General features: G+C 51.2%; 1 protein-coding gene across 3 annotated transcripts in view; it reads left to right on the forward strand.

Moving 5' to 3' along the window:
- LOC138567624 (syntaxin-binding protein 4-like) overlaps positions 1–27,411 on the forward strand; it is an 839,836-nt gene that overhangs the window by 208,232 nt on the left and 604,193 nt on the right. Inside the window, exon 2 of one of the 3 annotated variants that reach the window (XM_069646046.1) lies at positions 13,518–13,607. The exons of the other annotated variants lie outside the window; for them this stretch is intronic. Coding sequence (XP_069502147.1) covers positions 13,573–13,607 — 35 coding nt within the window. The 5' untranslated portion in view covers positions 13,518–13,572. The remainder of the gene's footprint in view (positions 1–13,517; positions 13,608–27,411) is intronic. 3 annotated transcript variants of the gene reach the window in all.

Here is a 27,411-nt window from a genome sequence, read left to right on the forward strand (position 1 = left end):
TATTGGATATCACCATAAGCAAGCCAACTGATGATTACCTGTAGCTAAACAACGTATCCCTTTTTTTTTTAAAAAGGGAAGCTATCTGACAGATCCACACATGGATCATAAATCAAAGAATTTGTCACTTGAGATCTCATCAACACAGGACAGATTTGACACTCCATTGGGTATATTAATCTGCACAAGGGAGAACATTAGTGCCATTTCTAGGCTACTATGACTAATCTTGTCGCTCCTATATTGGACTAATATTACTATGTGATATCACCTAGGTGAGATGGTTCTATAGGAAGAACTGCTTGTACTTGCATTGATATAATAAAAATGGTTGAAATTTCACTGTATAGAATGTAATCTCCAGGATGGAGACAAGAAGATACCCCACACAGAAGATATCATCAAACTCATAACTCCCTGATGTTAAACTACTGCACTTTTTCCTGTTTCAGGATAAAAAGGATCAACCAGACAGATCCACATAGGTATCATAATATCTAACATCCAGCCGCATAGGGGAGAACACTGTGGCAAATACAAGGCAATAAAACCAGCCTCTACACTCTAGAGGAACATTATATCCTTTTGGACAAATATTCATTAATAGAATAATTAAATATCTTTCATATATTTGTGAAAATATATCTGGTTATGTTTTTTCAATAACCTCTCATATAATTATTTTCAGTATTTTATAATCACAGGATACTGGCTACCCATGAGGTTTATTATCAAATATGTTTATAAAATTAGCTTTCCACAGCTTTGAATATACTTACCTATCACCCAGAGACATTGCGGGTGTTGTTTACCAATATGACGTCACTCACATCTTAACACGATGATGTCATCATTTATCGCTGCTATATTTAGCGGCCATCTTGTCTCTTTAAAATTACATTTGCCTACATGACGAAAGAGATTAGAGCAGTCCAGCAGCTTCAACTACCTGAGTAAGTACTCTAGATAAACCCCTTGACTTTTGGAACTTTTTAAAACAGCTGTTTCCAGAACACCGACCAATTTTACATGCTTTACAAACTGAAACCCGCATTATTATTTACCTTAACAGAGCGACCATGAGCTGTTCCTTTTCTGCAAATCTAATCACTATCTAAATAACACCTCGAATGAGGCGGCCACTTCAGAGGAGTTTTGGGAATGGAGTTCTGAATTCTAGTTACCAGTGGACTCCTAGAGATACAACATGCTTCAATCCTATTGAGATCTAATTATATACACAATATGCTATCTTAAAAGGGTAAGAATGTTATAAGCACAAGTTTAGATATAATTGTCCATACTAAGACAGTTCGATTTCTGAAGTCCCTGTTTATACTCCATTCTTTACAGGTTATGGAACCCCTTTAGTCATAGTTATCACTGGACTATTCTTGGAATGAAGGACTTACTACTAAACTCATTCCTGGCCTGAAAAGAAATAGGGTAAAGGTCAGTATTGATTTTAAATGTAACACCATTAACTATCATAAAAATGGTAACCAACCCTCTCAAGAATGGTTGAAAGGAGATGAAAGTGGTTGCTAGTTGAACACCAGGGATTAACTCAAAACAAACATTAAAACATGATTGTACCTCATTTATTTTTTTAGCAATTATAACAACTAGTAAATTTGGGTGGTAATGAATTATGAATTATATGAATCACCCACAAATATAGGCTCTCGAAAGCCCCCTATTCATGATGGACTATTAACAATAGTAAGGAATTGGTGAACTATTGTACATTAAATGTAAAATTATATTTTTTATTTCCTGTTTATCCGATGATGTATCGATTGAAAACTTATGTACTGTGGTAATTAAGAGATTTATTAGTGTTTCATATCTTTCCGAAAAATTTCTGTAGATAATTTTGAAAATGTGAAACTTTGAACAATGTAATACACCCCTGATGAAGAGAGATTCTCGAAACGCGCTGGGCCACATGAAAATTAACATTTTATGAGTATAATTTTTTGAATTGTGATGACCATTATTTTTTTTTATATTGTTTAACAATTAGTTGTTATAAATCATAATGACTGATATCAGTGGTTGAAGTGTACGAAAAGAAGTAGTGGAACTATGTTCCCTACTGGCATTGCCTCTGCCCCCACAAAACCCATTGCCACACCACCAACAAACCCCCAAACATATGCAACTGCTGCTTAAGGGAACGTTCAGTGCACTGGACTGAAAGCGCAAGTTTTAACTTCTTCCTACACTTTTATTTTAAAATAAAACTATCCCGGAACAGTTTCTTTTTAAAATAAAAGTGTAGGAAAGTAAAATGTTATTTTGAAAAGTAGAGGAGCACCGCTCCCAAATGCTCCTGCCCACTTCGACCACTGACTGATATTTAAGACATAAAGATTCATTTGTAAAAAGGATTTACATCCCTTTTTCCTAATAGTCGGGCTTACTTGCTGAGCCATTTCGACAGTGCGCAGGGGACAGGAGTTCCCTAATTGGGAACCTTTTCTTCTTTTGTTTGATTCACAACCCATATGCCAGGGTTGATTCTCTTCTCCTCTGCACCTTAAGTTATAAAATCGACAGTCAAGAACACAGATAAGAGACATAAATCCTAATTAATTCTATTAGATGCATAAGAGTGCTAGGTGCTTGGATATTGGTTCTCAAAAAAAAGAAACAGTTCTCATCGATGGAACACCTCCTACAGCATAACATAGCAATGGTACTGTTTTAAATCTGTCCTAATCAAATTTTTTAACCATGCTACCATATTCTTGTTCTTTGGATCTGCCAACTCAAAGTATCGGATGGAGAGGTACACATTTGCATTGGCAATAATGTCCATTATTTTAGTGCTGTTTTATGTAGACATGTTTTGGAAAATTGATTGTTCATTTATAGGCGTTAAAGTAGGACTCAAAATAAGATGATATTCTTGGAGCCAAGTCCACATTATTTGCTTTTAATGTTTATAAGCACCTTGGCGGGGGGAGCCAACCAATCAGGTGGCTTGGAAACGGACTTGAAACGCTGGTGAAAGCCTGCGTTCTATACCGCCTGACGGCCGGCTACCCCCACTGCCATCTTACCCCCACCGTCCATCCCCATTTATTATATTTTATTTATTCTCCCTCCCACTTACCTTATTTCGGCTGCGGCGACACTCGGCGATGCAGCCGCACCTTCCGCTCTGCTCCCGACAGCCGTTATCAAAAGGGGCAGCTATCTTGTTGCATGGCGGCCTTCTTGGAACAGTATTTTCGTTCAGAGAACGGGACACCGCGAGGCACCCATTCACGGAGCGAACATAGTATAAATTAGCCCCGTCCCAGCCCATGGGACAGGTTGCTAATGGCCTTATGTACCCGTTTCACGCGCCTCACTGGTGGGGTAATGGCCCGGGGCCCACGTTTACTGCCCTCACTTTGCTCAGGCAGTTAACTCGGGCCCCAGGCCGTTACCCCCTGTGAGACCCATGGAACAGGTACATAATGCCACATCGAAATCTTAAGAAAATTCAATGCAAACATGATATTTGAAGGCATCATTACTTTCAATTTTTGAAAATTCTTCGGCTGCTTCAGGATTTACTTTTGAATACTCCATTTATTTGATTATGCTATGCTGGTAACCTAAATAAGTCAAACTACTTGATGCTGACACTACACATTCTAATAGATTATTGAAAGTGTCACTAATAAATAAATACTGTAATCATTACTTAAATGACTGTTCAATTGAATATTACTTCAGTTACTTTATATGTGCCCACCTCACCACTGATGTATAATGGAGTAGGCTGGTAGGTTTCACAATTTCTTATACTTTGTTCATGTGGTGCTGGTTCAGCTGAAATGTGCTTAGTAGGAGATTCTTGAGAATCTTTCTGAAGTTCTAAATTGTTCCTGCGCCATTTCACCATTGAGCATTTTATGGACTCTTTAATATTATGAAATTATTCTTCATAACTGTTTTTAGCACCCTGGCATGGGGAGCCAGGCAATCAGGTGGCTAGGAACGCGGGCTTGAATCGGCGATGAAAGCCTGCGTTCCATGCCACCTGATGGCCGGCTCCCCCGCTGCCATCTTCCCCCACCCTCAGTCCCTTTTTGTTGTTGTTGTTTTTCTCTCCCTTCCTACCCCCACTTTCCTTATTTCTGCAGGGGCGAGTGCAGCTGCTCCTCCTTCCTCACGGCTCTCCCAGGCTGCTATTGAAAGGGAAAAGGAGCCCCTCTTCCCAGTCCATGCTGGCCATCTTGGCAAAGTATTTTCCTTCGTTCAACGGGATGCTACGCGGCATCTCATTGAACAAAGGAAAATGCTTTTTTTTTAGCACCCCGAGTCACCGCTTTGGCAACCCGGGGAGCTAATAGCCGTAATGCCCCATTGCAAGTGCTGGAATGGGGGTAACGGCCCAGAGCCCTCGTTAACCAGCCTCGAACCCCATATTATTGTTATAATTATTCTTATTAGGGTATTTATTGCATGCAGACCTAGCTTCAAGAAGCAGAAGAGCGCTTTACAGGTCATATGGGGAAGTACATGAAGGTGGAAGCAGTTGTGTGTTGTGTTTAACTGCTGTATGTTCCCGTTATTTATTTATTTTACCATTTGTAAAGTGTCTAGTCCCTCGGGCATCAGGGCGCTGTTGCATACCAGTTACATTTGTACAAAGCTTAATACATTGCATAAAACATAAAGAAAGACAGTAGTACCAATGGGGTTGGGCGATTGTCAGATGCTCCTCAGCGGCTAGGCGAAATGCCAGGTTTTTTGAGCTTTGCGGAAGGCCAGGTAAGATTCCTGGGTTCTGAGCTCAGTCAGAGGGTGTTCCATTTGTTTACTGTGACTGAAAGGAATCTTACCCCTCCACCTTTGGCCCTTTTCATTCTTGGAATGGCTAATTTGAAAGCATGGAGGGATATTATCTGCCTGTTCGGTTGTGCTCTTGCAATTTTCTGCGATAAATACTGTTGGGCAGTTTTGCTCAGGCATTTGTGTGTGATTGTGAGTGTTTTGAAGATTATTCTTTGCCTGATTGGGAGCCAGTGAGCTTGTTTTCTGGCAGCCGAGATGTGTTCCCTTTTGGGGATGTTGAGCGCTGCTCTTAGGGCATTGTTATGTATTACATGTAGTTTATTTAAGTTTCAACTGAAGGTTCCTGCAAATAGGGCATTGCAGTAATCTAGTCTTGCGCCCCTGATTGCTCTGTCAATAGTTATGCAGCTTTCCGTGGTGAGAAATTATCTTGCTGCATTGGTCAGCTTGGCGGTATAGGCTGACGAAGTTGCAATGGCGCTCACTTGTCTGTTGAGGGAGAGCGAAGCGTTCAAGTATACGCATAGGGTTTTAATTGATTCGGAAACTGGGATCTGGATTCCGTCTATTTTGAAGGCTGGGAAATGCATGCTGAGGGTTTTTAGCACTGCAGGGGAGCCTGGTAGCAACATCTCAGTGTTATCATCATTAACACAGATGGTTGGAAGCCACCCAGGCCTGGATGGCGGCATATACGTTGTTGAGCATGACAGAGTCATTGACGTAGGAGCCTGTCAGGGGAAGGAGGACTTGAGTGTCGTCCACATAGTTGGTATATGAAATGCCTAAGTCATCCAGGAGATCAAATAGGGGTTTAGTAAAAATACTGTAGAGTGAACGGGATACACAAGATCCCTGGGGTACGCCACACGGGATTGGAATGGGCACAGCACTAGCTGTCTAAGAGGAGGCTCTCATTAATTACCCTTCAAGGAAGGAGGCAATCCAAATGGCAGCTTCTAATGAGAAATTGGCAGGCAAATACCATTGAAAAACATAGTAATATATTTATTATTTTCATCATTGTGCCATTTTAGATTTTGATGGTTAATAACGCTAGGTTTATTATTTCAAACAAGACAAAGAACAATTGTAAGAGAATGTGTGGTCCTACTATTGTAGTGTAACTTGTATTGTAACTTTTCTACATTCTCTAAGCACATGTTCTTTGTATGTGTAATATTGTAGAATTTCCTTAAACACACATCCTCTAATTCGTTTGCTCTACCAGACTAGTGATCATAATGCCTGTTATTTGTTAACTATTTCTATGCTGTTTGGGTCAATCTTGGTCAGCTTTTCAATCTGATTATAAGGTTTTAATACTCACTACCTATTTTCAGAGTATTATGCAGGGTCAGCAATGAGACGCAGACACAAAGAGATACTTTTCCCAAAGTTAGTCATTTATATTAACAGAAAGGGTTTTGGATAAAGGCCTCACTTTCCATATCCTAACAAGAGTGTCCCTTCCTCTCAAACTAAGACTAAAGCAGGATGACCTAGTGTCCAAACTCAATATGACCCTCACATTAATACATACAATAAAGCAGTGCAAGGTAAATGCTTCAGGTTTCAACTTAATATAAAAGTGCAACTCAAACATATCGCTTAAACTAAACTGCTTCTTGAATCCGAGGTTTGACTCCCTTACCCTGGAATACTTCAAGTAAATTATTCACAATCTTCTTTAATAAAGCCCAGTCTTTCAAAGGCATTACCAATGTCTCCTCTCTCCAAACTTTCATCAGGATGATAGAAAAAATGTTCATTCAATATAGTTGGTTCAGGTAAGACAAGTAAAAGGTCTTTACTACTTTTCAGAATGGCAAAGCAAATGTCCTTTCCAGAACAATGTAGGGAAAAGGGGTATGTCTTTTTAAAGTCTCTGGTTGTCAAAATGTTCAATTGGAACAACAATTTAAAGATGAATAAGAGCTTAATATAAGTTTCCCTGTTTTCCAAACTTTCATCAGGATGATAGAAAAAATGTTCATTCAATATAGTTGGTTCAGGTAAGACAAGTAAAAGGTCTTTACTACTTTTCAGAATGGCAAAGCAAATGTCCTTTCCAGAACAATGTAGGGAAAAGGGGTATGTCTTTTTAAAGTCTCTGGTTGTCAAAATGTTCAATTGGAACAACAATTTAAAGATGAATAAGAACTTAATATAAGTTTCCCTGTACACTCTCCTGCCAGAAAACTCTTTAACATCAACTGAAAGTTAGAAAACTCTTGACATCCTGGTTTACTCCCCGGCCAGGAATATCAACCTTTGACTCAATTAGATTCCCTGGTGTACTCCCTTGCCAGGTATCTATTGACTTTTGTTCCCTTTTGGTTCACTTGGATCTCCTAGTCTACTCCCTTGCCAGGTATCACCTCTCAAAAATATCCTTATCAGGCCTCTCTGTACCATTCACTCTCTTTCCAATCTTCTTTTAGTTGCACCTTGCCAGTGGTACAACTCTTGTTGACTTCTCTTTCAAAGTCTCATGGCTCTTGGCAATGCTTGTTCCAGTTCTCCCCATCTGACCTTATATGTTAGGAGAACTGTAACATAATTGCCTTTTACATTCTTTAAACAATGCCTCTAGACTTAGACAATGCTTGTCATAGTTTTCCCCCCTTATTTAAGGCGGATTGCACAACATTCAACCTTGGCATTCTTTCAACAATGTCTCTTGACCTGGACAATGCTTGTCACAGGTTTCTCCCAACTGACCTCTTAAGTAAGGAGAATGATACCACATTCGGCTTTTCCACTTAATTATCTTTGGTCGGTATTAAAAATTACTTGTACCACTCTGTTCCGCATGTTCACACACCCCGGGGCCTCCTCTACCAGCAGGCTGACTCACCGGTCCATCGTATTGCAGCTGCAATGTGTTCATGAGGGGCCAGCTTCTCTTCCATGACAGAGTCTCTCTGGTTTGCTGTGTCGGCTATCCGACCTAGGCTGCCAAAACCCGCGCAGTTCCACAGGACCGCTCTCTTCAGTGCTGTTTCACCATTGTCTGCTCTCTCGTCACTGGAGCTCTTCTGCAGTACAGGGTAACGCTGCTCTGCTTTTCCTGAAAGTCCTTCTGTTTCATCACGGCTCTTCTCCATTTGCCTTCTCCTGTCACTGGCCATGCCTCCCTCTCTGCACACTCTGCAGCTTTGCAACTTACTGTGTTCATTTTGCTTCTCCTTCTTCCTCTTTCCCCTCTTTCCTATGTACCACAGCTGATCAGGGATTTCAATGTCCCACGAATTGCACTTGGCTGACAACAAATAGACTGCACATTAGGTTTCCAGTCACAATTCCTCCATAGTGACTCCTTGTGCCTCCTCCTCATCACAGTACCTAACGACTTCTGGGACTTGGAGTTCTCATTTCTGTTACATGATTTTAGTTCAGATTTTTTAACAGTTGATTTTAGATGAACATGATTTAAGAAACCAAGAGTTTCACAATAATGTGCTTTATGTTCATCATGTTCATATGAAGCTTGAACAAGATTATGTTTAATAGTAGTTTTCCTAGTTTTACACTCTGATGGTTTTGAGTAATGGCAACAAGCCATGAAGACTTTGGAATTAATGGTTTCTCCCCATGACGATTATGAGCATGGCATGTCTTTCCCTTCAGAGTCACCACATTCCCCTGGCAGCCATCTCCTCCCATGTGATCCACCCTCGGAATACCATCCTCAGGGTCAGGATCAGGGAGCGACTACCTTACCCATACCACATGGCAGGAGAGTTTAGGCTGGGGATCAGATTTTGTGTTATCACTGTTTTTCAGAGCACTTGTACGTATCTGCAGCCTCAGACATACCATACTCCTGATGAAAACATGATTTCACCAGTGGTCAAAGTGGGCGGAAGCGGTTGGGAGCGGTGGTCCTCTACTTTTTAAAATTACGTTTTACTGTTCCCATACTTCTCTTTTCAAAAGAAACCGTTCCAGGATGGTTTCAGTTTAAAATAAAAGTGTAGGAAGAAGTTGAATCTTGCACTTCAGTGTAGTGAACATTCCCTTAAACAGCAGATGTGTTTCTTTGGGGGTTTGGATTGCGTGTGGGAGGGAGCATGGTGATGGGGTTTGTGGGGAGCAGGGGAAGGCCAGCAGGGAACATATTTCCACTACTTCTTTTCGTACGCTTCGACCACTGGCTTTCCCTCATACGCTGATTGAGCGCGCTGACATCAATTTCAGATTAGAAATGCCTCCTCAAAGTTCTTGGAGGTGACATTTTTCTTCTTCTAGTGTTATGTGGGAAGTGATCTACTGACTGACATTGATATGTCAGCTACCAAATGAACATTTATTTTTGTATTCCACAAACTAAGATTCACAGGAGAATTATCATTTGTGTTTAGGGATTTGGATTTGCGTTTTAATTCATAGGATCATATTTGCTTTTTGCCATTGTGTCTATTAATGGCAGAGGTGGTCATTTATTATGGCGTTATCAGATTGTTTTCTTTGAAATCCTAAATGACACCTTTTGTAAAAGCACTAATTGTTTTTTAATGTTCCTTCCCAGAAGTGAGCCCTTTAGTAAATAGGTCAGGAATTTTACTTGATTGGGAAGTTAAATATGTGTTTAGAAAATGTGTAATTGTTTGTTCACTGGCTTCACCAAATCAGTGTACTCTATCAGTCTATGATACAATGCGAATAAGAGGAACCTTCTTCGTTGGTATTCGTTACTCCAAAAGTAGTGTGGTATACGACATATACATACGCGGACATGTTGATTTTAACATTGCTAAAAGTCTCTGGTGAAAATGCTTGGCTAGATTTACTGTTTAACTGGCACAAAGTTAATTTAGTGTTAGACTGTATAAGTTTGTTGGATAATTTAAGAACTCTGTCAGTTCCTCCCAATGCAATTCTGCACAACTATGCGTGCCAAACCATGGGGGGAGGGGGCAGAGATCCTAGGTTGCATAGCATCATATGAGGTCTGAAAAACATTTATACCAATACTTACGCATGTTAGCTAATTTGTTGCTTATGCTATTTATAAAACATGATCTTCGTCTTCTACCTGTTGAATTATTGTTGACGCTGCAATGTTTCTAGTATGTTTTGCAGCATTTAATGTGTGGGAAACTCCAGTGAACAATGTTGCTGCTTCAGCTTCATTAAGTACATGAAATATGTCATTTTTCTTAGTTGTAGCTGCATTCTATAGTGTGTGGATGGGAAGCCGTGCCTGCGGTGGATGTCCACCAAAGTGTTGCGTTTATTCATACCTTAAGCTCTGATGGAGCTTATCTTTGCTCTTGCTGTGTGATCCGGCTGTAAAATCATATGAGTGAAATTATAGGCCTGTGAAAAACCATAAGGTGTCTCACAACCTAGTGCCTGGGGATCCCGTACTCAGGTGGTCAGGGAAAGGCCATAGCTTTTGGATGCCAACCCTGGGGGTGGGCAAGAGAGGGACGATCACCTGGGTAGATGGTCCTCAGGGAGTGGGGGAGAAGTATCTAATGGTGAGACATGGTATCCCCCTTTTCCCACAGCCCATCTAACCCTTATCCTTACCTATTTTATGGGAAACTACATCTTCCATATTTCCTCCACAATACACACTGACTACACTACTGAGCCGAGGAAGATGAGGAATGAGGCCAGGAAGATTACCTCTCATGACTTGCAATGGCTCTGTCCCTTTAATGATATCAAGCAGAGTCAGGCCTTCTCTCCGCCCTCCTCTTTCTGTCTTCCCTGGTTGTTTTTTGTGTTGGGTCCTCATATAGCATAAATTACATCACTCATTTTACAATCTAGGGAAAGTACCCTACAATAATCTCTGTCACCAGGATTGGACAGTTACCCTCTCTCTCTCCACCCCCAGTCAGGATTGGTTTAGGGATTTTGGAGCACCATCTGTCTTTTCCCATTTATCACCATCCTTTATTCTCCTTTCAACGTTTTGTCAAAAAACGATTTATGAATCATAATGTCATAATTGTACTAGCAACTGCCATATGAAACATATAGTCTGTTTTAACGTATCATGGGGAATGTGATAAGCCAACCGCCGAATCCGTACAATGTAGCATGGCCATGTGTCACATTTTTGTCATTTTCATAAAATGTACAACAGTGATGACTATGTAAATTATGAAGAATATTCCTAATTTCATTTTCCACCTTTTCACCAACTCTCAGATTTGTCACATGTTCGGATCAACCAGAAACATAGTCTAACTAGTTCACAGAGTCACAGGTAGATGCATTTTATACCCTTAAAACTGCCTGGAAATTACATGAAAAATGGCATAAAAATGAAATCAATCCTCAGCCTGATTGCTGCTCAAAATGTCTAAAACGAAAATAGTCTTTTAAATTAATTGTGAGTGTCCGTTCAGCAAATGGGATGGCCTCTTCATCCCCCACAGACAGCTGTCTCCCTGGGCTCACCTGTGACCAGAGTTTTTTATGAGTCTCTTTGAATTCAGTGTGGGCTCTTTTGAAGTGGGTGCAACAAGGACTCAGGCCTTTTTGTCATGCTTCAGCCAGGGACGACTTTTCCTTGAAATCCCTGCTTTAACTGCCTTCAGTGCCAGCCAGTCTGTGGAACAGTGGGCTTTCAACACCTTCAGCACCAGATTCTATTGCAGGGTGTCATTAGCTGGAAGATGTGACATCCAGGGCTGGAAGTGGGGCTTTTCATTGTGAAGCTTTGACCTCAGCCAGAACATGTTTTTCCTGAATGAAGTGTCTCTTCACATCTTACTGGAGTTTTGTGGGTGAAACATAATATAGATTTTCTTTGGGTCACCCCAAACACCATGTTTTGCTTTCCTGACATTTTTCTGTGAGCAGTGATATCTTGTTCCATTGTGGCTTTTGAAAGTGTTTTTATTTGCACACACATGTGCAGGCCGTTTTTGCTTTTAATGTTTAAAGATCCTGTTCTCCATGTCACAGGATTCTTTGATTCCTCCTTCTTGGGTGAATGCGCTGCTGCTTGTCCATTGATAATGATAGGCAGGCCCCTTTCCACATGGCTCTCAAACTTAACATGAAACAAAAGAAAAACCCAGGCCGTTTTTGTTACAATGTTTAAATGCCTGCCATTCATGTGACAGGGAAAGCAAAAGCCAGGCCATTTTTGGTTGTAGTGTTTAAATGCCTGCTATTCATGGGAATGAGACTTCTGTTTGGGGCCTTTAAATGCACCCCACATGCTACTGCACAATCTCTTTTCTAGCTGACTTCTGAACCAGCCTGGTATTTGGAGACATACATTGTCATTGTTTGTGTCCTGGAGGAAAGGTTCCATCACACTATGGGCTCATTATCCTATGGGGAAGTGTGAATTTAGCCTCGATAGGCTCTATAGGGATATTAGGGTTCTGGCAGTCCTTGTGAGAGACCAAAGGAACAGGCTGGAGAGTCTACATCTATTTATTATTTTCTATATTTTGCTAATTATTCGAATTTGTGCATACTGTAACAAATGTTCAGGCTCAGCCGTGTATTCTCAGGAAAAGGAGCTGTAATAAAGGACATTGGGCCTCATTACGTGTCCGTCGGTAACCGTGCGGGAAAAACTGGCAGGCTACCGCCGGACCCGTATTACCATTCCGCCTCCGTGATTCCCGGAATCAGCGGGGCTTTATGACCCCGGTGACCCGGGAATTCCAGAGGCAGAATTCTGTAAATCCCCATTTCCAATAGGACTCATTGGGGATGTGGACAATGGAAACACTGGTTCTGTCTATGACGGAGCCGGTGTTTCCATTTGTGCCTGCAGGCGGGTGGTGTTACTCCCACCAGGTCAGACCTGGCGGGAGTGACACCTCCCGACCTGCAGGACTTTGAATCAGCCGGTCCGGAAAGAACAGTGGCAGCGTTTTTAGCACCACCGTTCTTTTCGGACCGGCAGGGTCGTAATGAGGCCCATTATCTAATAATATTAGCACCACAAACTGGTTCTTTTAAAACTTGTATGATTTTCATTTCTAATGGCCACTTCCAGCAAATACTGTAGTCATAATGAAAATGTCACACTTGTCTTACTGTGCCAAACACATTATCAAACCCTACAATAACTGGATGAATTAGACACAGGTTATCATTCCACTATGAGCAGTCTGTTACACTTACGCTATGAGAATGAGGAAGAGGGCAAAAACTACCAAATAGGGGTCGTGACTGCTTTGCATACATCAAGGAGCGTTCTGGGCACAGATCATTCTATTTGGCAAATATCTCTGTAAAAAAAAGGGTTTCATGATTTAATCACCAAGTACATAATCTACACTTGTCTTGGTGCTAATATTTTCCACAACACCCACCCTGGCATTAAACTGTAAACTTGAACTATATATGTTCATTCAGACAGTGTCAGAAGTTGACTGTGAGGATAGAAGTCCTACCACATCTCTCACACCCTTGTCGTCTGCAGAAGAAGATGGGAAGCCAGTTGTGTGCATGCCCTGTCCTCCAGGCACAGGCATTCTTAGATAGGGTTAGGATTTTGGCCATACATGATCTCTATTGCCACAGTCTCCTGAGCAGAGGTGCAACAGTTGGGGCATGAGCTGTAGCATTGACCATCACCAAAATCCTCAGAGAGTAATTGGTATGTGCATGTCGGGTATGCCCCACTGACAGAATTCACGCCCTCCGTACCCACCAGGCATTTCCAAAGGACATGCCTTGTGTTGTGCGCCTGCCCTAACACAATCCTGTTCTCTTCTGTCCATCAGGAATGTTCACACATTGGTGATGTCATCAGTGATGTGATCGGTGAAGCCATCTGTGATGTGCAAGTCACGGGCTGTGCAAGGCAGGTGCGGGTGAGTCATGAGTGACATACTGACTGTAAATGGGGAATTTCAGGGTTTGATTGGGTTTTGCATTTTAATCATGTCTTCTCAGCTAAAGCTTTTGCAGTGAATTTCAAATATTGTTTTCCTAACTGCTGGTTCACCATAACTATACTTACCAAAGATGTTATTGTGTATTTTGTGGAGCACTATTCTTGCGAGATGGCTGCAGCCGTGTTCTCAAAAGACTTTGCCCGTGCACAGGCGATGTACCGTGATAGCGGCACGGAGAAGAAAACGAGCTGAGAGAGAGCAGTCGCCCCGCCTGCGGCTGGGTTAAAACTCCATTAAGACATTACATGCTGGACAACAGCAACCAAAATAAGGGATTGAACGAAGTAAGGTAGACAGTGCATTCAACTGTCTTCCATGTAAATAGTCAAAGTACATATTGAATAAAGTAGTCCCTTAAATCATCCTTACCAGGCCACAACATCATTGACGAGGACAGAATCAGATCAGCCGCCACACAGAAAACCACAGAAGAAACGGTTCCATGTGATTACTTTGCTTGCTTTTACATCGCCAGGCTTTTAAACGTGCACATTCCATCGAATGTGCTCGTTTTTTTTGTTTTTTGTGGGGGGGTCCTCCCCAGGTCCCCCGCCCACACTTATTTTTTACTATTCACCACCCGCCCAAACCCTTATTTGCCCTTTCCCACCCCCCCTAAAAAATTCAATGAGTACATGCGATGTAATGTGCACGTTTAAAAGCCTGGCGATGTAAAAGCAGGTGATGAAACGACGTCGTACCAAAGAAACATGCCGTGAGCAACATCCACCCCAGAGTTCCTACAGACTCCAGATGGACCAGTGATTCCTTGGGCGTCAGTGAGAACCACTAGTCACTACACATGTGGACACCTTGGGAGGGCGGAGTACACCCCAGGAAGGAAGGAAGCCATACTGCTGAGCCCAAAGGGGGTCGAAGGGCAGAGAATATTTGCCGGATTGAAGTCTGACCGGACGAGGATGAAGAAGAGGATGTATATAAGGAAGCCCTCAGGAAGAAAATTAAGAGATTCTCCAACAAGGAAAACATGGACCTACACAGAATACGATTCTACACCAGGAAGCAGGAGAATACGGAGCTGATAGACGACTATGTCACAAGTCTGTGAGAATTGCAGTACTTTGTCAGTTTGGGAGCAACACAGCAAATGTTATATGCAACATGCTGGTAGCGCACACAAATAGCCGTAACCTGCAAGACAAGTACATACTAGAAAAAAACTTCAGTTAGATAAAGCGTTCAGATCTCCAGGGCCGCGGAGGAGACCACACTCAGATGCAAGCAAAGGGTGGGAAGTTTGCAGAGTGCACAGGTGCACTTGAGGAGAACCATCTCTGGTTCCGGAAGCACCTCAAGACCTTCCTTTTTGCTTCTGCTTTCTCTCCTCCTCTCCCCTGCTGAATTCCTGGCTGAAACTGTACTGGTTACCTGGCCACCCTTGGATTCCGGGCCCAGGTTCCCTCCCCCGCCAGTAAGACACCTGCACTGCCCCCCTGGCAACCCCCGCACTTGGCGACTATTCTCTGTAGCTCTACAGTCCCCCACCAGCACTTGACACCTCAAGTCTGCACTTAATCTTGCACTTGCCACCAGCTGGCACTACTTCTCTCCTTGTTATCTATTATTTTACCCCATGTACTACACTGTCCCCACCCACCCACTCCGCCACTTTTCCTCTACCCTCTTCCCCTGCACTTGCGCAATCTGAATGACACCTGGCCTAGTAGGATCGTTGCCTGTCTTCACTGTGTTTCCCCCTCCCTTGCCGTGTCACGCCTTGAAACATTTGTGTATAGGCGCGTTATAAAAGCCATATCATATATCAAAGCACGCCCTTCAATATAGCAGGAAAAGAGAAAGACCCAGGAATGACACCAGAGACGAAAGACCCATGAAATGCCACAGGTGCGCAAGCACCCAACATCTTGCGAATGACAAGGCATGCCCGGCCAGAGGTAAAGAATGCACAACCGGTAAGAAAATAGGACATTTTGCCATGGTGTGCCACTGGCGGAGCAGGAAAGTGACATCCATAGAAGCAAGGGAAGAAACGGTGGAAGATGATGGAGCCACCATCATAATGGTGATCAGATCGAAAGATACAAGAGAGAAACCTCACAGCCCAATGATGGTAGATGGGAATAAAACCAAAATAATGGCGGATTCAGGGTCGGACTTGACCGTATTGCCCGTTCGCACCTCCAATAAAATGGTAGGGGAAAATTAGGTGGCGGTTCGGAAGACGAAACACCCACCCAAGGTATTTGGATGTGCCACCATACGACTGTTGGGATATAAAATCTAAAGGTGACGAGTGTCCTATCAACCGGCATCAGAGCCCAGCACCACCATGGCCACCCCGCATCTCTGCCTGCAGGGCTGGCTGGATATGGCCTGCGCCCATCCCCGGCGGACAGGGGGTTCTATAAATAGCTGCGTGCATCGAGCGGGCGCTTCAGCTCTGTCAGGCAGCAGCAGGGGAAATCCCCAGCAGTGCCGGCAGGTCATTACTAGAGATGTTACACAGTGTTGGGCTGAGGCTGCAATCCTGCCTTACTCCTTCCCGGCTCCTGCGTGGATGCACGTGTTCACCTTGCAGCTCATGACCCTGTAAAGCTATATCGACCGAAGTACTGATTTGCAATGGTCATGCTGCTTGGTTCGCTGGTTAATGATTTGGTGTTCTTTTTCCTGATTACTTCTTACATTAATATGTGTTTTTCCAGAAGCTCTGGTATAATTCCAAAGGGAAGGTGGTTATCCATTCATAATATAGAAATGAAGAAAGTTCGCCCTCTACTGACTCTAAATGGAACTATCTAGAATCGTGTTATTCGGCTCTATTTACTCTTTTTCCATGTCACTACTAAGGGTAATTTAATTCTGCAGTGTTTTCGTTATGTATGTAATGTATTGTGTTACCGTGGCTGGTAAAATAGCTCGGCAGGTTTTGCGCTTGCTGCTGCGATATGTGTATAATCTGAAGGCTCGAATCCCGGCAAGGGCACCTCATTCTTTAGTTCTTCCGAGGTCGATAAATGAATACTTACAGGGTAATTCATAGAATTTCGCAGAAAAGTGTCGCAAGCGGCTGGCGCAGAGTGTCCGCGTGCGATTGACTGCGCCAGGCACGTGCGCTAAAACAGATTTCCGCGCACAGCGTATTCATGGATTTCATGCTCCCAAACCAGCCGTGGCGCAGAGTATCGCAGCGACCCTGCAGCAGCGCCAGTAACGCCCCCAAGAACGCCCTCGCGCAAGGAAAAGCCAGCAAAATCGCTAAATCATCGCAAAGGGCTGCGCTAACCCTGGACCAGTTTACAGGGCAGCCAAACAAGGAACGCAAAGCGGGTAACGTGCATATCAGGGGTACACGTGAAGTCATACACGCGATTAGCCAGGGTACGTGTATTACAGGGGTACGCGGGAAGTTTAACACGCGATTGGCCAGGGTACGTGTATTACAGGGGTACGCGGGAAGTTTAACACGCGATTAGCCAGGGTAAGTGTATTACAGGGGTACGCGGGAAGTTTAACACGCGATTAGCCAGGGTACGTGTATTACAGGGGTACGCGGGAAGTTTAACACGCGATTGGCCAGGGTACGTGTATTACAGGGGTACGCGTGAAGTTATACACGCGATTAGCCAGGGTACGTATATTACAGGGGTACGCGGGAAGTTTAACACGCGATTGGCCAGGGTACGTGTATTACAGGGGTACGCGGGAAGTTCAACACGCGATTGGCCAGGGTACGTGTATTACAGGGGTATGCGGGAAGTTTCACATGCGATTTGGCCAGGTACGTGTATTACAGGGGTGCGTGGGAATTATCACACGCGATTTGGCTTGGTACGTGTATTACAGGGGTGTGCGGGAATTATCACACGCAATTAGGCTGGGTGGGTCCTCACAGGTGTTCCCTGTACACCCTCCACAGCCCCTGCAGGCAGCCCACAAAACAGGGGACTACCCTGCACACCTGCTCATGTCCCCCTGCACCCCCACCCCCCAGCAGTGCAGGGGCACCCTCCACCAGGCCCCCACTCATGTCTCCCACCACCCCCACCCCCCAGCCACCAGGGGCACCCTCCACCAGGCCCCCACTCATGTCCCCTATCACCCCCACCCCCCCGCCACCAGGGGCACCCTCCACCAGGCCCCCACATATGTCTCCCACCACCCACACCCCCCAGCAGTGCAGGGGCACCCTCCACCAGGCCCCCACTCATGTCTCCCACCACCCCCACCCCCCAGCCACCAGGGGCACCCTCCACCAGGCCCCCACTCATGTCTCCCACCACCCCCACCCCCCAGCCACCAGGGGCACCCTCCACCAGGCCCCCACTCATGTCTCCCACCACCCCCACCCCCCAGCAGTGCTGGGGCACCCTCCACCAGGCCCCCACTCATGTCTCCCACCACCCCCACCCCCCAGCCACCAGGGGCACCCTCCACCAGGCCCCCACTCATGTCTCCCACCACCCCCACCCCCCAGCAGTGCAGGGGCACCCTCCACCAGGCCCCCACTCATGTCTCCCACCACCCCCACCCCCCAGCAGTGCAGGGGCACCCTCCACCAGGCCCCCACTCATGTCTCCCACCACCCCCACCCCCCAGCCACCAGGGGCACCCTCCACCAGGCCCCCACTCATGTCTCCCACCACCCCCACCCCCCAGCAGTGCTGGGGCACCCTCCACCAGGCCCCCACTCATGTCTCCCACCACCCCCACCCCCCAGCCACCAGGGGCACCCTCCACCAGGCCCCCACTCATGTCTCCCACCACCCCCACCCCCCAGCAGTGCAGGGGCACCCTCCACCAGGCCCCCACTCATGTCTCCCACCACCCCCACCCCCCAGCAGTGCAGGGGCACCCTCCACCAGGCCCCCACTCATGTCTCCCACCACCCCCACCCCCCAGCCACCAGGGTCACCCTCCACCAGGCCCCCACTCATGTCTCCCACCACCCCCACCACCCAGCAGTGCAGGGGCAGCCTCCACCAGGCCCCCACTCATGTCCCCTATCACCCCCACCCCCCCGCCACCAGGGGCACCCTCCACCAGGCCCCCACATATGTCTCCCACCACCCACACCCCCCAGCAGTGCAGGGGCACCCTCCACCAGGCCCCCACTCATGTCTCCCACCACCCCCACCCCCCAGCCACCAGGGGCACCCTCCACCAGGCCCCCACTCATGTCTCCCACCACCCCCACCCCCCAGCAGTGCAGGGGCACCCTCCACCAGGCCCCCACTCATGTCTCCCACCACCCCCACCCCCCAGCCACCAGGGTCACCCTCCACCAGGGCCCCACTCATGTCTCCGACCACCCCCACCCCCCAGCACTGTGGGGCACCTGCCAGCAGGCCCCCACCCATGTCCAACTCATGTCTCCCACCACCCCCACCCCCCAGCACTGTGGGGCACCTGCCAGTAGGCCCCCACCCATGTCCAACTCATGTCTCCCACCACCCCCACCCCCCAGCCACCAGGGTCACCCTCCACCAGGCCCCCACTCATGTCTCCCACCACCCCCACCCCCCAGCAGTGCAGGGGCACCCTCCACCAGGCCCCCACTCATGTCTCCCACCACCCCAACCCCCCAGCAGTGCAGGGGCACCCTCCACCAGGCCCCCACTCATGTCTCCCACCACCCCCACCCCCCAGCCACCAGGGTCACCCTCCACCAGGCCCCCACTCATGTCTCCCACCACCCCCACCACCCAGCAGTGCAGGGGCAGCCTCCACCAGGCCCCCACTCATGTCCCCTATCACCCCCACCCCCCCGCCACCAGGGGCACCCTCCACCAGGCCCCCACATATGTCTCCCACCACCCACACCCCCCAGCAGTGCAGGGGCACCCTCCACCAGGCCCCCACTCATGTCTCCCGCCACCCCCACCCCCCAGCCACCAGGGGCACCCTCCACCAGGCCCCCACTCATGTCTCCCACCACCCCCACCACCCAGCAGTGCAGGGGCAGCCTCCACCAGGCCCCCACTCATGTCCCCTATCACCCCCACCCCCCCGCCACCAGGGGCACCCTCCACCAGGCCCCCACATATGTCTCCCACCACCCCCACCCCCCAGCAGTGCAGGGGCACCCTCCACCAGGCCCCCACTCATGTCTCCCACCACCCCCACCCCCCAGCCACCAGGGGCACCCTCCACCAGGCCCCCACTCATGTCTCCCACCACCCCCACCCCCCAGCAGTGCTGGGGCACCCTCCACCAGGCCCCCACTCATGTCTCCCACCACCCCCACCCCCCAGCAGTGCAGGGGCACCCTCCACCAGGCCCCCACTCATGTCTCCCACCACCCCCACCCCCCAGCAGTGCAGGGGCACCCTCCACCAGGCCCCCACTCATGTCTCCCACCACCCCCACCCCCCAGCAGTGCAGGGGCACCCTCCACCAGGCCCCCACTCATGTCTCCCACCACCCCCACCCCCCAGCCACCAGGGTCACCCTCCACCAGGCCCCCACTCATGTCTCCCACCACCCCCACCACCCAGCAGTGCAGGGGCAGCCTCCACCAGGCCCCCACTCATGTCCCCTATCACCCCCACCCCCCCGCCACCAGGGGCACCCTCCACCAGGCCCCCACATATGTCTCCCACCACCCACACCCCCCAGCAGTGCAGGGGCACCCTCCACCAGGCCCCCACTCATGTCTCCCACCACCCCCACCCCCCAGCAGTGCAGGGGCACCCTCCACCAGGCCCCCACTCATGTCTCCCACCACCCCCACCCCCCAGCCACCAGGGTCACCCTCCACCAGGGCCCCACTCATGTCTCCGACCACCCCCACCCCCCAGCACTGTGGGGCACCTGCCAGCAGGCCCCCACCCATGTCCAACTCATGTCTCCCACCACCCCCACCCCCCAGCACTGTGGGGCACCTGCCAGTAGGCCCCCACCCATGTCCAACTCATGTCTCCCACCACCCCCACCCCCCAGCCACCAGGGTCACCCTCCACCAGGCCCCCACTCATGTCTCCCACCACCCCCACCCCCCAGCAGTGCAGGGGCACCCTCCACCAGGCCCCCACTCATGTCTCCCACCACCCCCACCCCCCAGCAGTGCAGGGGCACCCTCCACCAGGCCCCCACTCATGTCTCCCACCACCCCCACCCCCCAGCCACCAGGGTCACCCTCCACCAGGCCCCCACTCATGTCTCCCACCACCCCCACCACCCAGCAGTGCAGGGGCAGCCTCCACCAGGCCCCCACTCATGTCCCCTATCACCCCCACCCCCCCGCCACCAGGGGCACCCTCCACCAGGCCCCCACATATGTCTCCCACCACCCACACCCCCCAGCAGTGCAGGGGCACCCTCCACCAGGCCCCCACTCATGTCTCCCACCACCCCCACCCCCCAGCCACCAGGGGCACCCTCCACCAGGCCCCCACTCATGTCTCCCACCACCCCCACCCCCCAGCAGTGCAGGGGCACCCTCCACCAGGCCCCCACTCATGTCTCCCACCACCCCCACCCCCCAGCCACCAGGGTCACCCTCCACCAGGGCCCCACTCATGTCTCCGACCACCCCCACCCCCCAGCACTGTGGGGCACCTGCCAGCAGGCCCCCACCCATGTCCAACTCATGTCTCCCACCACCCCCACCCCCCAGCACTGTGGGGCACCTGCCAGTAGGCCCCCACCCATGTCCAACTCATGTCTCCCACCACCCCCACCCCCCAGCCACCAGGGTCACCCTCCACCAGGCCCCCACTCATGTCTCCCACCACCCCCACCCCCCAGCAGTGCAGGGGCACCCTCCACCAGGCCCCCACTCATGTCTCCCACCACCCCCACCCCCCAGCAGTGCAGGGGCACCCTCCACCAGGCCCCCACTCATGTCTCCCACCACCCCCACCCCCCAGCCACCAGGGTCACCCTCCACCAGGCCCCCACTCATGTCTCCCACCACCCCCACCACCCAGCAGTGCAGGGGCAGCCTCCACCAGGCCCCCACTCATGTCCCCTATCACCCCCACCCCCCCGCCACCAGGGGCACCCTCCACCAGGCCCCCACATATGTCTCCCACCACCCACACCCCCCAGCAGTGCAGGGGCACCCTCCACCAGGCCCCCACTCATGTCTCCCGCCACCCCCACCCCCCAGCCACCAGGGGCACCCTCCACCAGGCCCCCACTCATGTCTCCCACCACCCCCACCACCCAGCAGTGCAGGGGCAGCCTCCACCAGGCCCCCACTCATGTCTCCCACCACCCCCACCCCCCAGCCACCAGGGGCACCCTCCACCAGGCCCCCACTCATGTCTCCCACCACCCCCACCCCCCAGCAGTGCAGGGGCACCCTCCACCAGGTCCCCACTCATGTCTCCCACCACCCCCACCCCCCAGCAGTGCAGGGGCAGCCTCCACCAGGCCCCCACTCATGTCCCCTATCACCCCCACCCCCCCGCCACCAGGGGCACCCTCCACCAGGCCCCCACATATGTCTCCCACCACCCACACCCCCCAGCAGTGCAGGGGCACCCTCCACCAGGCCCCCACTCATGTCTCCCGCCACCCCCACCCCCCAGCCACCAGGGGCACCCTCCACCAGGCCCCCACTCATGTCTCCCACCACCCCCACCACCCAGCAGTGCAGGGGCAGCCTCCACCAGGCCCCCACTCATGTCCCCTATCACCCCCACCCCCCCGCCACCAGGGGCACCCTCCACCAGGCCCCCACATATGTCTCCCACCACCCCCACCCCCCAGCAGTGCAGGGGCACCCTCCACCAGGCCCCCACTCATGTCTCCCACCACCCCCACCCCCCAGCCACCAGGGGCACCCTCCACCAGGCCCCCACTCATGTCTCCCACCACCCCCACCCCCCAGCAGTGCTGGGGCACCCTCCACCAGGCCCCCACTCATGTCTCCCACCACCCCCACCCCCCAGCAGTGCAGGGTCACCCTCCACCAGGCCCCCACTCATGTCTCCCACCACCGCCACCCCCCAGCAGTGCAGGGGCACCCTCCACCAGGCCCCCACTCATGTCTCCCACCACCCCCACCCCCCAGCAGTGCAGGGGCACCCTCCACCAGGCCCCCACTCATGTCTCCCACCACCCCCACCCCCCAGCCACCAGGGTCACCCTCCACCAGGCCCCCACTCATGTCTCCCACCACCCCCACCACCCAGCAGTGCAGGGGCAGCCTCCACCAGGCCCCCACTCATGTCCCCTATCACCCCCACCCCCCCGCCACCAGGGGCACCCTCCACCAGGCCCCCACATATGTCTCCCACCACCCACACCCCCCAGCAGTGTTGGGGCACCCTCCACCAGGCCCCCACTCATGTCTCCCACCACCCCCACCCCCCAGCCACCAGGGGCACCCTCCACCAGGCCCCCACTCATGTCTCCCACCACCCCCACCACCCAGCAGTGCAGGGGCAGCCTCCACCAGGCCCCCACTCATGTCTCCCACCACCCCCACCCCCCAGCCACCAGGGGCACCCTCCACCAGGCCCCCACTCATGTCTCCCACCACCCCCACCCCCCAGCAGTGCAGGGGCACCCTCCACCAGGCCCCCACTCATGTCTCCCACCACCCCCACCCCCCAGCAGTGCAGGGGCACCCTCCACCAGGCCCCCACTCATGTCTCCCACCACCCCCACCCCCCAGCCACCAGGGTCACCCTCCACCAGGCCCCCACTCATGTCTCCCACCACCCCCACCCCCCTGCCACCATGTGCAGCCCCCACCAGGTCCTCACAATGTGCGTATTGGTCAGCCTCCACAGCCAAAAAGCCCTACCAAGTAACCCATTCACCCACATGGAAATGGAAATCACATGTTACACCCCCAATGTTCATGAAGCAAATGAACCCATGTCCGTCACACACATATTTTCCAATTGAATGGGAAAACACACAACATGACATGCATGAAACCAATGAGATGAAACCACACAGTGAACAATGTAAAAAAAAATGTATTAGAAAAAAATACAAATGCTAAAGAAAGAAAACTAACTACAATGTAAATGTGAAAAAAGAAGCTGCATGTCCGCATAAAAACACAAAACTAGAAAATCTAATCCAAAAAATGTTGTCCAAAGTGAAATGTCAAAACTCTCCGTGCAACAAAGAACTATGTACAAAAATAACAAGTGTCCATCATCACAACAGAACTAAGGAAACCTCCTAAAAAACCTACCTAAATATCAACTATATACAAAAAGTGGAGCAGTGTCCGTCAACTCCAAATCATAAGAAAAAACAAAGGAAACCTAAAACTAAAGAACTATGTACAAAGGCGGTGGGCAAGTCCAGCGGCTCACTCTGTGGTGTTCCGGGCCAGGGCATCATCGAACTCCTGTTCGATGTCCCGGAGGCGGTCCAGTTCCATGGCCCCGAGGGTCCGCAGGGACGACGCCGTGTCCTCCTCCAACCCCCTGCGGATTGCCTCGAGGCACTCGGCCCGCCTCAGGGCCCTCCGCATGGAGTTCTCCGCCCTGACCATTGTGAGCCGCGCCTCTTCCGCCCGCCGCCGCTCCGCACCTATGGCGTGGCCCAACCGCTGCCACACGGAAGACACTCTCTGTCCTGGGTCCTCCTGCCCTCCGGCCGATGCCTGCCCCTCCGATGTCGAAGGCCCCGAGCCTTCATGGCTCCCACCATCTTGCTGCTGCTGCTGCTCTGCCTCTGCCCGTGCACTGCCTCCTGCTGCCTGCACATCCTCCGCCGGCTGGGGTGCAGTTATTGATGTGGCCACCCCTGCTGGACGTCCGACTCCCGACTGTGGCAGAGATGCCTCCTCCACCAGCCTGGCCGCACTGTCAGAGGCAGCTCCACAGGGCACCCAGGTGACTGATGGGTGGGAAGATGGCACAGAGGACGACTGGCGCGTAGGGGGTCCAGTTGAGGAGGGGGTCGGAACAAGCCCCATCAGACGGAGGAATCCGGTCTGGGTGACCTGTCCCAGCAGGCTGACGTGGTCAACGAGCCATTCGAGATGACGTGCAGTCTCTCCATGAAAAGACTGCAGGTCACCTCGCATGGCCCGTTGACGCAACGCCACACCAGCCAGGACAGGCTCAACCCGGACCTGGATAGCCACGTCCGCAGGCAGAGGAAGGCCAGTTGACGTCAGCTCATCCCCTGCCTGAAAACGGGTCTGGACGTAGGCATCCCTGCTGGTGCAAGATGATGCAGGGACAGGATCGGGGACAGGATTGCACACAGGCACCTCCGCGGCCGCCTGTGCTGCCTCCTGTCCCTGGTCCTGGACTGCACCACTAGCACCAGTGGGATCCCCACCTCCAGACCCCGTCTCTGGTGCTTGCACGGCCTCCTCCTCCACCAGACCCCCCACCAACCTGGATGACTCTGTGCCATCTTCCCCTGTTGGGCCCTGTGGGGTCCCAGCTGCCCCTTCTGCTGCCGAGGAGTCCAACTGCAACCTCCGCCTCTTGGACCTCCCCCCGGCAGCTGCGGCCTGGGACGCGGCACCGGACTCCTCACTCCCCGACGAGATGACAACACGGGAGGGGAGCCGGGCCTTGCGTCTCCGGCTGGCGGTCGGATCCCCGCCGCTGTGCTCCACAGCACCTTCTCCGCCCTCTTCATCAGTTGACGCTGCAGACAGGGAGAAACAAAACACAGGCATCAGGGCACTGTACAATGGACACATACACGCATGACAGTTGCACATGAGTGGCATTGGCAAACCTCAGACATGTCATCACAATCCCCAACAGACATGTCATTGCAACTGGCACACATGAGCCATACCACAGCCATATCGCAACTGCCACCACCATCCCCACACATACAACAGCATCAGCAGCCAAAGGGGAGCCATACATCACATGCAACACAGGAAGTGCACCACACATGTACACACACCACCACACTTGCATGCATGTCTACACCTCTGCCAAGTGTCGCACTGTTCAGACGGGCATCCATGTCACATCTGCCAATCAGGCTTCCACATACCGCTGTCACATGCATCCATGTAGCATCACTGTTGCACCTTTGACAAATACACACACATGCACATGTACACAGTGCTCATACATGCAGCCGAAAACAACATACATGCCTGACATCACGGACATGTCTACTTACATACACATTCATCCAAACATGTGTGCACGCACAACTGCATTTGCCATGCAAGCCCACACACACAAGCACCATCCATGTCTCACACATTACAGCCCTCGCATGTGTCAGCCCCACGGCCCTGTACACCCCCACCCATACTCCACCCCATACAAACAGATGTGCAACTGGCACAATGGGGAATGATCACCACACGCCCTGCTCACAACCAGGATGCATGTACACTCACCGCTCGACTCCAGACGGCTCTGCTTCTCTAGGACCTGGACGTGGAGCGCTGGGGATATGCGTTCCAGGACCCCCATCTGTTCTTCCGACAAGTGGCCCCGGCGCCCCTTGGCATCCGCTGCCTTCAAGAGGCGCCGGGCCTTGTTCAGGGTCCTGGACCTGAAGTCCTCCCAGCGCTTCCTGACATGTTGTAAGTCCCGGACTGCCACCCCCTCCGCGTTGATGGCAGTCACGATGTCTGTCCAGATCCGAGTCCGTCCTTCCTTGTCGGCGCGGGAACTTCCAAAGAGGGCATCATACTGCCCCAGGACTTGCTCCACCAGGACACCAACTTCGGTGGCACTGAAGCTGGTGCCCCTCTGCCTCTCTGGCCGGGGGTTGTCAGTGGTCACAGATGGTGTTAGCCCCGACATGACAACCCCAGAGGCAGGAGTGGGTGGGCAACTGGGTCCTGGGGCTGGGCTGTGGAGCGATGGAATTCCAGTCGGGAGTCTTCTGTTCCAGCAGGGGTGGTCACAGCAACAGCACCCCTGGCTGATGTGCAGGCAGCAAATGGCAGTGCACGTGGGCAGCAGGCAGTCAGGCAGCAGCAGATAGCAGGTGGGAGCGTGCTCGGGGCTCTGGGGGGCAGTAATTCGGCCTTCTGGGCAGGAGCGTGGTCTCCCGTGTGCTCACGCGTGGCCAGCTTGGTACGGAGTGAATTGGCACGTGAAAATCCTGCACGTCAGCGTGAAAACCGAGGAAAGGCCCTTAGCGCGTAAGCGCGTCAGCACGCATACGCGATTCCATTGGACCAAAGGCCCTCAGCGCGTAAGCGCGTCTGTGACGTGACCCGCACGGGTGTTTCCCACACAGCACGTGATGACAGAGCACACGTGGAAAGACTGCACGTCAGAGTCTCATCGCGTGTAATTGGACAAAAGTGCGTGTACACGCGATTGGCCTATGTACGTGTATATGAGGTGTGCGCGGACACTTACACACGCAAGTACGTCAGCGCACCTGTATCCCGGTGTACGGCCATTTCCACCAATCACACGCAATGAGACTCTGACGTGCAGTCTTTCCACGTGTGCTCTGTCATCACGTGCTGTGTGGGAAACACCCGTGCGGGTCACGTCACAGACGCGCTTACGCGCTGAGGGCCTTTGGTCCAATGGAATCGCGTATGCGTGCTGACGCGCTTACGCGCTAAGGGCCTTTCCTCGGTTTTCACGCTGACGTGCAGGATTTTCACGTGCCAATTCACTCCGTACCAAGCTGGCCACGCGTGAGCACACGGGAGACCACGCTCCTGCCCAGAAGGCCGAATTACTGCCCCCCAGAGCCCCGAGCACGCTCCCACCTGCTATCTGCTGCTGCCTGACTGCCTGCTGCCCACGTGCACTGCCATTTGCTGCCTGCACATCAGCCAGGGGTGCTGTTGCTGTGACCA

This window comes from Ambystoma mexicanum, chromosome 2p, assembly GCF_040938575.1.
Source record: "Ambystoma mexicanum isolate Mex_15411 chromosome 2p, UKY_AmexF1_1, whole genome shotgun sequence".
NCBI classification, from domain to species: domain Eukaryota; kingdom Metazoa; phylum Chordata; class Amphibia; order Caudata; family Ambystomatidae; genus Ambystoma; species Ambystoma mexicanum.